Raw genomic sequence first — 12,121 nt, forward strand, 5'->3', positions numbered from 1 at the left:
TTCGTTTCTGTGTGAGGGCTTTCTCTAGTTGCGGCAAGCGGGGGCCACTCCTCATCGTGGTGCGCGGGCCTCTCACTATCGCAGCCTCTCTTGTTGTGGAGCACAGGCTCCAGACGCGCAGGCTCAGTAATTGTGGCGCAGGGGCTTAGTTGCTCCGCGGCATGTGGGATCTTCCCGGAGCAGGGCTCGAACCTGTGTCCCCTGCATTGGCAGGCGGATTCTTAACCACTGCGCCACCAGGGAAGTCCTACAAGTGTCTTTTTGAATTATGGTTTTCTCTGGGTATATGCCCAGTAGTGGGATTGCTAGGTCATATGGTAGTTCTATTTTTAGTTTTTAAGGAACCTCCGTACTCTTCTCCATAGTGGCTGTATCACTTTACATTCCCACCAACAGTGAAGAGGGTTTCCTTTTCTAGACACCAAGGGGGAAAAGCTGGTGTGGGGTGTGTGTGATGAATTGGGAGATTGGGATTGACATATATACACTAATATGTGTAAAATAGATAATAAGAACCTGCTGTATAAAAAAATAAATAAAATTCAAAAAATATGTATATGTTAAAAAAAAATAGCCATAGAGCAAATGAGAGAGGAGGTCGATCAGAGACAGGTAAAAAGAATGCCCAAAGAATGTTGAGGATTCTTCTGCTGTGGAATAGCATAAATTTTAGATGGTACCATTCTGTAAGACTGAATCCGGCACCCCACATATAAGAGTGTAAAAATTATATTGTGGGATTAATCCATAAATATTGCAGAAAAGATGCAAGAAAATAACAAAGAAAAAACAGAAATTGAAGATATCAGAGTAATTTGAGAGATCACAGGGAAGAAGGTTCTGTAGTCTAATTTTTGTGTTGCTGACCATAGTTACTATTAGAAGACTTTTGCTTGTAGTGAGTTAGAAGAATTCAACTATGGTTCTCTTATTTATTCTAGCTTATTTTCAGATTACCAGGGTAGTATTGCTCCCTACATCATGAAATCTTGTTACCTCAAGTTAGGTTGTCATGAGTCAAGGTTTTTAGGCATCAACAACTTCTGTCTACAAACATTAATTGTCTGTTGGGTAAAGGAGATTTTACCATACATCCAAGCATATACACCGTGTATATATTGTATATTTAGAAGCACAGCATGTTCTTCAGTATAACCCTTATACCAACATAAATTTCTGCCTGTGATGGAGGGGAAAAGCTCCTATAGTCTTGGTCAACTTCAGAAGACTAGCCAGCTAATTAGCAATCCCTTCATAAATAAATGTCATTCTGTCACCTAGAATTGCTGAGGGGGATATTTAGACCATTGAAATTAGTTATAGTGACAGAAATGTTGAACAGAAAGGGAAGCTTCTTAGTTAAGTTGAAATTGAACGTTTACAGTGAATTTACAGGTACATTTTGGAAAGAGCTGTGTTAATAGCTCACCCATGGGCCCTATTAAAGGAGTTGAAGCCTGTCACTCTAGGTCATTTGTCAAAACCCACTGGAGAGAGCAATAATCAAAGACTTTTCTGCCTGACATCAGGGGCAGAAGATTTCTCTGTGATGGTAGATTTACTTTGAATAGAGGGGTATCCATGGTTCAAAAAACACCTTCAAGTAGAGCTAATTGGTAGTTTAAACCAAGAGGTCAGAGAACAACTTTTTGTAACACTTCCATCACCTTTCAGGTATCATTTATGTTGTTGTTTAATTGCACTCTTTTGTATGGTTAACCCACTTTTTTTTTTTTTTTTTTTTTTTGCGGTACGCGGGCCTCTCACTGGTGTGGCCTCTCCCGTTGCGGAGCACAGGCTCCAGATGCGCAGGCTCAGTGGCCATGGCTCACGGGCCTAGCCACTCCGCGGCATGTGGGATCTTCCCAGACTGGGGCACGACCCCGTGTCCCCTGCATCGGCAGGCGGACTCTCAACCACTGCGCCACCAGGGAAGCCCTAACCCACTTTTTATTTGTTCAACATCTTTCTCGAAAGAATCCCTACCTACCCCCACCCCCCAAACCTACCATACACTTTCATTTATTCTAAGGGATTAACTATGATAAGGGGAACTAATTAATATTATTAGTTTCACAATTACTCAACAATGAAGAAACTAAAAATGGAATCTAGGAATGATGTTTTCCACAAAGTGGCCTATTCACGGATGTCATGCTTCCAACTAGGTAATGGATTATCTTAATAGGAGAGGTGGGCATAGTATCTTTTTTTCCACAGCAAAGGTGGATGGAAAATGCTAACTGGAAGCCAGGCAGTGTCCTGAAGTGTGTCTTTTCTGTTGGTCATGTTTAGGGGCATTGTCCAGTCAGAAGAAAAACTTGTCATCAGTGCATCTTGGGCAAAAGATGATGATATCAGCAGGCTCTTGAAATCTCTACCAAACTGGATTAACATGGCTCAACCCAAACAGCTGAGGCCAAAGAGAGAAGAGGAAGAAGATTTCATAAGGTAAAACGGTCTATTTTCTAAGTTGTACTAAATGTGGGAAGAAAAATATCCATTTAGCTAATTCTTTCCTACATGAAATTTTGGCCATTTCTAAATATCAGACAGCAATAAACTGAACTTAGTAAAGTCCATTTCTATTGTACTACGCCCCATTTCCTGTGCAAGTATGGCTTGTGCTCAAAACTTTAGAAGGAAAAGATTGATGTGAATCAAATTTGGAGCATTGCTAAATCAAGTTAAAATATTTTTTACTTTGTAGGTCATTATCCCTTCTTAGGGAAGCTCATAGTTTAGTCATTAATTCATTTATTTATTCAACAAAGCTGTATGGCCCTTGTTCTGTGCCATACCTTGGAAACATGACAATTAATAATGTAAAGTTCCTGCCCATAAGTGTGTTACAATTGTTCTTAGCATGTTCTTTTAGGTCATAGAACTGTTAGTTGAACTTTCCGGAAATATATATGTGCTTCCCACGTTTGTTCATGTATAGTGTATCCAATTGTTTTCTACTTATTTTGACAAAAATAAGGTCTCGCTTTCAACTTTATCACTCAACTTTTACCTTTGCACAATTTAAATTTTTTACTTAGCCATGAAAATGTAGCCTAATTTGATGAAGCTACTCATTTTCACATGGCTCGCTTGCCACAGTGAAATATTTTCACCTCTGTCATTTTAGAGCTGTGTGAGGTAGGGGGAAAAGTGGAGGTAACATTTTGACACATTAAAAATAGGTTTATTCTTATTGTCTTTTGCTATCCAAGTGAATGAATAAATAGTAAAAAAAAAAAAAAAGAGAGAAATAAAGTAAAAGCACTTTAAGGAAGCAAAGACCAGAAAAAGAATAAAAGAAATAGTGACCAATATTTTACTTTTAAGTCATCATAGAACTGTGGGCTCATCTCTCTCAGAATGTGGGTTGCAGCTATAGATAAATAGGTCTTTACTGTTCACAAAGTTAACCATATCTGTACACTATGGTGCCATATTTTTACCAACATTTTATTATGAAAAATTGCTATAGTGCCGTTTAAAACTTTCTCAAAATCATGAGACTTAAAAGTTCACCTGTAATTTAACCTCAAGTCTTCCTATTTATGGTTTCTTCCTCATCATTCACATTATCTCAGAAAAACTTGTCAGCTAGTTATATTGTTATAAGAAAACTATATTATATGTGCATAATTTATTTTTTAATTAGTAGGCTTTATTTGCATGAGGTAGCAGTTTTAGGTTTACAGAAAATACTGAGTGAAAAACACAGAGTTCCCATATATCCCGTCACTCACCCTCACCCCCACCCCCAATTTCCTCTATTTTTAATATCTTACAGTAATGTGGTATGTTAGTTAAAATTGGTAAGCTAATATGGATACGTTATTATTAACTAACTCTGTAGTTTACATTAGGGTTCACTCTTTGGGTTGTACATTCTATGAGTTTTGAGAAATGTATAATGAGTGTACCCATTCATTAGTTATAGTGAAGGTAACCATTCCAGTATCACGCAGAATAATAGTTTCACTGCCCTAAAAATCCTCTGTGCTCCTCCTATTCACCCCAGGCTTCCTCTCCTCCAACCCCTGGCAACCATTATTTTTTTTTTTTTTTTACTGTCTCCCTAATTTTGCCTTTTCCTAAATGTCATATAGTTGGCATCATACAATACATAACCTTTTCGGATTCGCTTCTTTTGCCTTGCCGTACGCGCTTAAGGTTCCTCCATGTCTGTTGGTGGCTTGGTAGCTCTTTTTTAATCTCTGAATAACATTCCATTGTATGGACATACCATAATTTGTTTATTCGTTCACCTACTGTAGGATTTCTTGGTTGCGTCCAAGTTTTGGCAATTATAAATAAAGCTGCTATAAACATTCGTGTTCAGCGTTTTTTGTGGATGTAAGTTTTCAGCTCACTTGGGTAAATACCAAGGAATGTGATTGCTAGATCACATTGATGTATGTCAAGAGTATGTTTAGTTTTTGTAGAAATTGCCAAACTGTATTCCAAAGTGGTCGTACCATTTTGCATTCCCACCAACAATGAATGAGAGTTCCTGCTGCTCCACATCCTTGATAGCATGTGGTGTTGTCAGTGTTTTGGATTTGGTACATTCTAATAGGTGTGTAGTGATCTCATTGTTTTAATTTGTATTTCCCTAATGACATATGATGTTAAGCATCTTTTCATATGCTTATTTAATAACTATATATATATTTTTGGTGAGATATCTGTTCAGATCTTTTACCATTTTTAAATTGGGTCATGTGTTTTCTTATTGTTGAGCTTTAAAAGTCCTTTGTATATTTTGGATACCAGTCCTTTAATTGATAGGCGTTTTACAAGAATTTTCTCCCAGTGTATGCCTTGTCTTTTGATTCTCTTCACAGAGTCTTTCGTAGAGCAGAAGTTTTTAATTTTAATGGAGGCAATCTTAATGATTTTTAAAACAATGGATCGTGCTTTTCTGCCGTCTGGTTTTAACTGAGTGTTTTGTATAGTTCCACTTTTTCTCCTCTCTTAGTATATATATTATATTTCTTTTTTCTTAACTTCTTTTTTTAGTGGTTGCCCTAGAATTTGCAACATACGTTTATAACTAATGCAAGTACCTTATAACAAAGTAGTCCCAATTCTTTCCTCCCATCCCGTATAACAGTGCTGCCATTCACTGCATTTATCCATAAGCTATAATCACTGTACATAATGTTGCTGTTATTATTTTGAACAAATTGTTACCTGTTAGATCAATTAAGAATAAGAGAGGGCCTCCCTGGTGGCGCAGTGGTTGAGAGTCCGCCTGCCGATGCAGGGGATACGGGTTCGTGCCCCGGTCTGGGAGGATCCCATATGCCGCGGAGCGGCTGGGCCCGTGAGCCATGGCCGCTGGGCCTGCGCATCCGGAGCCTGTGCTCCACAACGGGAGAGGCCACAACAGTGAGAGGCCCGCATACCGCAAAAAGAAAAAAAAAAAAAAAAAAGAATAAGAGATATAGAAGATTTTATTTACCTTCAATGATTTTTTCTTTAATTCTCTTCCTTTTTTAATGTAGGTCCTAGTCTCCCTAAAGAACTTCTTTAACGTTTCTTGTAAGGCACGTCTATTGAAGACAAATTCCTTCAATTTTTGTTGGAGAAAGTGTTCATTTTTCCCTTACTTTTGAAGAGTAATTTCATAGGGTTCAAAATTCTAGGCTGATGATTGTTCTAACACGTTAAGTATCTCACTTTGCTATTCTTGCTTCCATGGTTTTTGAAGAAAAGTCCAATGTAATTTTTATTCTTGTTTTTCTATAGGTAAGGTAATTTTTTCCTATGGCTTCTTGCAAAGTTCCTTTGTTTTTGATTTTGTGCCATTTGAGTATTGTATGCCTGGGTATAGGGGTGTGTGTGTGTGTGTGTGTGTGTGTGTGTGTGTTTCATGCTTGGTGATCACTGAGCTCCCTGGATCTGTGATTTGGTGTCTGTCACTAGTTTTGGGAAATTCTCAGTCATTATTGCTTCAAATATTTGTGTTTCCTTCTCTCTTTCTTCTCCTTCTGGTATGCCCATTATACATACATTATAACTTTCTGAATTTGTTCCTCAGTTCTTGGATATTCTGTTCTCTTTTCATTCTTTTTTCTCTTTGGATTTTGATTTTGGAAATTTTTATTGATGTTTCTTCAAGCTTACTCATTCTTTCCTTGGTTATGCCCAGTCTATTAAATAAGTCCGTCAAAGACATTCTTCATTTCTGTTATGGCATGTTTGATTTCTAGCATTTCCTTTTGATTCTTTCTTAGAGTTTCCATCTCTCTGCTTATGTTACCTGCAGTTTACATGTGCACATGTCAAAGGCACAGCTTGGCAAATTTTCATACTTTTCATTGTGTAACAGTATCCAGTTCAAGAAACAGAATAATAGCAATAAGAAACAGAACAAAGCAATAGTGAGCCTTCTCGTGCTTCCTTATGGTCACCATTTTCCTCTCTGAAAATTACCCGTATCTGACCTTTAAATACATAGTTTAATCTTTTTTTGGATTCTTTTAAAATGGAATCATGCACTTATATATTCTTTTATGACTGGCTTCATTTGTTCCACATTATATTGACAAGATTCATCCATATTCTTGTGTATAGGTCCTTATTACTCTGTACTTTATATTGTATTCCATTATATGGGTACACCCCAGATATTTTTTAATATTGTATTATTTGAATGTTTATGTGTGTATATATGCATTCATTTATTTTACTCCTGTTGGGTACCTGGGTACTTTCTAATTTAAAACTGTTTCAAATAGTGCTGCTTTGTATATTCTACTATATATTTCTTGGTAATCATATGTATATATTTCTATTGCTTACATTCTAGGAGTCAAATTGCCGGCTCATAGCATATCCATATGTTGAGCTGTAGTGCACACTGCCGAAAAGTTTCCCAAACTAGTAGTAAGAGTTTGCACTCTCATAACAGTGTACGAAAGTTCCAATTGCTCTGTATCTCATCTATATTTGATATTTTCCATCTTTTTAATTTTGACCTCCTAGTAGATTTGTAGAGCTATTGCAGTGTGGTTTAATATGCATTTCTCTCATGACTAATACAGTTGAACATATTTTAATGTACTTTTATTGTATTTATTGGCCATTTGAATATCCGCTTTCACAACATATTTGTTCAGATCTACTGCCCAGTTTTTAATTAGGTTGTCTGTCTTTTCCCTATTGATTTGTAGGAATTCTTCATATATCTGGATGTAACTCCTTTGTGATGGATAGGTAGTAGGTAGATAGGTAGATAGTTAGATAGATAATGTCATCTTCCCCCACTTTACAAACTGCCTTTTCACTCTCTTAATGGTGTCTTTTAATAAACAGACTTAAAATTTTAATAAGTCAAATTTATTTCTTTAACAGATAGGACATTTTGTTTCCTATTTAGAAATCCTTTCTTATGCCAAAGTCACAGAGATGTTTTTCTCTAAAACTTGTACTGTGATGAGTATGTTTTTCCCTAGCATATGAAATAAGTTATACACTCTTAAAATTATATTTCCTATCCCTGCTCTCTACACTTCTTAATTTAGATCATGTTGTCATAGCAATAGTAGCAGAGAGTAGCCTCATGATTTTTTCTATCAGAAGAGGTAAAGAATTATTGAGACATAATTAGAGTGCCAAATAGGAATAATCAAACTGACCTTAGGGGAGAGTCAGGCCATGTTACCATCATGTTTTCCTGCTGCTAGATTTCTAAGAGGTCTGGGTAAGCATAGTCCCACTATTGATCTTTAAGTGTACTTATTTAATACATCTATAACCTGAGTAATTGTATTAGAAGTAACTTCTGGAGGATAATTATTTTCCCCCAACTTTTCAGGTTACTTTGACTGAAAGTAAGTCTTCTTCCTGTTGTTCCTAGGCTTATTGTCTTTTATGCCTGCAAAGAGATTTTCAATCAGTTTTATTAGTTATCTTCAATAGCTTAGAGTTAAGAGGAAGGGTTTCTAGCCCTATTTCAGAAAAGAGAAAGCTAATCCAGAGATGAATGTCTGTATACCACCTCATGCTTCTGATTTAGAAGAGCTAGAATTAAGTTCTTAGCTTTCTTTATTTCCTTTTTGCTCACTGCATTATCACCTTCCATCTTAAATTTGAAGGCAAAGCAAATTAAATATATTTTTAAAAATTTTTGGTGAATTACTATATCCATGAAGTAAGATGCAGTCTTAGGTATATAACTCAAAGAAATGTTATGTGTGATTTTACTCATGTAACCACCTCCCCGATCAAAATACAGAACTTTTCTTGCACTCCAGAAGGTTACCTCAAGGTAACCACTATTCTGACTTTTATCACCATAGTTTAGTTTTGACTGTCCTTGAATTTTATATAAATTTCACCATAGTATCCGGTTTATTTTGCTGAACATTATGACTGAGATAATTGTCCACGTTTTTGCATGCGAACAGACATGGTTTGAAAACAAATTCTATTTGCTTTAAGAGAAGAAAAATAATTTTTTAGATCTATTTTGTTTTGTATGTGATGGATTCTTTTCTCTTAATCTGTCATATTCTCTATCCTGAAAGCAAAGGTAAGTAGAGGGGAAGACTCTTCATTGATATTCCAATGTGGTAGAGTTACAGAGCCTTGATTTTCACACATTAGAGTACCACAGAGCATGGCATGAGCTAAAAAGACTGAAAAATCACACTGTCTTCCTGTAATTAGTTTTGAAAGCTTAGAGAGCTATTTGGCGCCCAGATGAATATAGAATCCAGTGTCCTTTGCATTGAATAAAGGTTATGCTCCCTTCATTACTAAACGAGGCCCTTTTCTATTCTTATTTTTTAACTAAAAAATAAAATGTATTATTTCCTGGCTTAACTTCGAATAAAGGGAAAAAAATAGGTCAGGCCAGGACTTTAATAGAAAAATAGCAAATATCCTTTTGTTCCCAAAGAAGCTGAAAGCAGGCTTTCTAGCCCATTATCTTTGCACCTGTCATATATATGTGTGTAGTTATCCTTTTGAGATCAATGAATATCCACTGATAAAAGCAGTCCTGTTTTCTGGTCATGTAATTAACAGAAGAGATAAGGTGTTGGAAGAAGTAAAGGGGGTGGAGAGGCCCTGTGCATTAGAGACTATTCCCCCAAATCTGTTACCCCCATTTCACTCAAGGCCCCAGAATTTCGAAGAATAAGAGTCATTTCCCTAGAGCCAGGTTTGAAAATCCTGAAGTGGATAGATGTGATTGGCAAGACCAGGACAAGAGTATTCAGGTGATAAAAGCCAAAGAATATATAAAACTTACAAATTAGTCTTGAGCTCCAGCATGAAGAAAGATGAATGTTAAAGAATCAAGTTTTCTGGAAAGATTGTGTAATCTATTACAATCAAAGTTGACAGTGCCCATATTTGATGGCAACATTGTGTAGTTTCAGGCACTATTATTCCCATTCAACAGATAAGGAAACTGAGGTGCAGAGAACTTAAATAACTGCCCCAAATTCACAGAGCCTCTAAGTTGACAGAGCTAGAATTTGAGCCCAAGTAGTCTGGCTCCTAGAGCTAGCACAGAGTGACTATCCAGCCTTAAATTAGGTGAGGAATTTGTACTTTTGGATATTTGAGTTATGCCTTTATTTTCATTGATCATCATACTCTTGACTGATATTTTAATCATAATTTGATAATGTTGCAGAAAGTTACCACACAGGTGCTTTTACCCTAGGTTTAGTGTGTTATTATTAGAATTAATTGTATTATATTTCATGTATTATATTGTTGCCCATTCTTTCCCTTCCAGTAACAGGTTGGTAACAGAAATCCAGATATTTGAGGGAAAGACTGTATTGAAACCAGGAATGTACAGTGCTTTAAAACTGATTGTCTTGTATGAATTGGGAGATTGGGATTGACATATATACATTAATATATATAAAATAGACAACTAATAAGAACCTGCTGTATAAAAAATAATTAAATTAAATTTTAAAAAACTGATTGTCTTTCTTTCTTTTCTTTCTTTCTTCATCTTTCCTCTGAGCTTTATGTTTGCCTAATCAAAGAAAAGAAAAAACAATCATTGTTGAAAAAAGAAAGAAGGATACAAAAGGGATGAAAATATAAAAATGATATAAAACAAATTATGTAGGTTTTAGATAGTGTGTGATACACACCTGAATAAGGAAGAGAAACTAAACAACATTTTTAGTTATTTAGAAGATAACTGTTTATTTCATCTGGAGGATCAAATGAGTGATATGTTAAGACTGATTTTTGTCACTTTACAAAGTTATGAACTCAGAGTGCTTAAAGAACTTTCAAAGAGCACGGCAATTCCCAAGACTTTGTTTGGCATGAGTTCTATATTAGATGTTTAATAAAAAGAGTCAGAATAGAAGCAGAAAGCAGGTTTGTACTTTAACCTTCTGTGGACCCTAGTAGTGCATCGAAGACCTTCAATAAATGTTGACTGAATGAAATTGAATTTAAAAATAGGAAGGATCATTCACTCTTCAAATGAAAAAACCTAAAATATAAAGAGTGGTGAGCCAAATGCCTTAATTGGAAGAAAATGCTTTCAGTGGCCTCCCTGAAAGTTACATGGAGAGTAGCATGTTCCTTTTGGAAGCTCACAGGCCTGAGTTCTAGTCCTCAGCACTGCCATTAATTAATCTCTTTTGTTTTGTTTTGTTTTTGCCTTTGGTTGGTCTTTACACTTCTTAAATGTCTTCATCCAGCTGAGATTAAACAAGAGAAGTAGAAATCTAGTAAGCCTGGGAATGTATTTCAATGTAAACGTAGTACTAATAAAGTAGAGCACAGGGGATTCCCTGGTGGCGCAGTGGTTAAGAATCCACCTGCCAATGCAGGGGACACAGGTTCGAGCCCTGATCCGGGAAGATCCCACATGCTGCGGAGCAACTAAGCCCGTGTGCCACAACTACTGAGCCTGCGCTCTAGAGCCCTCAAGCCACAACTACTGAACCCATGTGCCACAACTACTGAAGCCCACACGCCTAGAGCCTGTGCTCCTCAACAAGAGAAGCCACCACAGTGAGAAGCCCGTGCACCGCAACGAAGAGTAGCTCCTGCTCGCTGCAACTAGAGAAAGCCTGTGCACAGCAACGAAGACCCAACACAGCCAAAAATAAATAAATAAATTTATTTATTTTTAAAAATCATCTCAATAAAAAACAATAAACATTACAAAAATAAAAATCGGGCTTCCCTGGTGGCGCAGTGGTTGAGAATCCGCCTGCCAATACAGGGGACACGGGTTTGAGCCCTGGTTTGGGAAGATCCCACATGCCGCGGAGAAACTGGGCCCGTGAGCCACAACTACTGAGCCTGCGTGTCTGGAGCCTGTGCTCCGCAACAAGAGAGGCCGTGGTAGTGAGAGGCCTGCGTACCGCGATGAAGAGTGGCCCCCGCTTGCTGCAACTAGAGAAAGCCCTCACACAGAAACGAAGACCCAACACAGCCAGAAAGAAAGAAGAAAGAAAGGAAGGAAGGAAGGAAAGTAGAGCACAGATAATTTTCAGAAAAATTCCACTTGGAAATTTAAAGCATCTCAAAACAATATAAGCAATGACTGTTAAAACGTTCTAGATAGCTACAGCCATTGAAGAATCTTTAGAAAAATTTGAAGGAATAAGTAAAAGATCTGATGCAGGAAAAAAAAAAGACTTTAGCTCACTTGAACAAATGTTTATTAGAATAGAGACATTTATTCCACTACGTCTGCAGGCTTAATGTGACTTTAACAATATAATTATAAAAGGAAAGATGAATCAGAAAATATGAATATATTAAATAAGTACAGGAGTAGAAAATGCTTTGCTAAGATGTTTTTTTTCCCCTCAATTACACAAGATGAAGGTCATAGACGTATGTAGGACACTGACAGGCAAGACTGGATGAGAAGTAGATTTAAATCTCAAAATTAAACAAGAAAGACAGGTAATTGGAGACTCAGCTACAAACATATCAATTAATGTTCAAGATGATTGAATTAGGCACTTTGTTATTATATCAAAATGATATGACTTGTTAGCATACAATTGGCAATAAATGAAAAAAAATGTAAATTTCCTCTATACAGTGCATAAATACTAGCCTACTGAGACGGTTATTTGAGGATTGTAGTTATCTATTAGTATCATTA

The 12,121-nt window shown here is 36.6% G+C and overlaps 1 protein-coding gene across 1 annotated transcript in view; it reads left to right on the forward strand.

Moving 5' to 3' along the window:
• EXOC4 (exocyst complex component 4) overlaps positions 1 to 12,121 on the forward strand; it is an 828,650-nt gene that overhangs the window by 676,440 nt on the left and 140,089 nt on the right. Inside the window, exon 13 of the mRNA XM_060108317.1 lies at positions 2,296 to 2,451. Coding sequence (XP_059964300.1) covers positions 2,296 to 2,451 — 156 coding nt within the window. The remainder of the gene's footprint in view (positions 1 to 2,295; positions 2,452 to 12,121) is intronic.

The sequence above is a fragment of the Mesoplodon densirostris genome, chromosome 9 (genome assembly GCF_025265405.1).
Source record: "Mesoplodon densirostris isolate mMesDen1 chromosome 9, mMesDen1 primary haplotype, whole genome shotgun sequence".
Classification (NCBI taxonomy): Eukaryota; Metazoa; Chordata; class Mammalia; order Artiodactyla; family Ziphiidae; genus Mesoplodon; species Mesoplodon densirostris.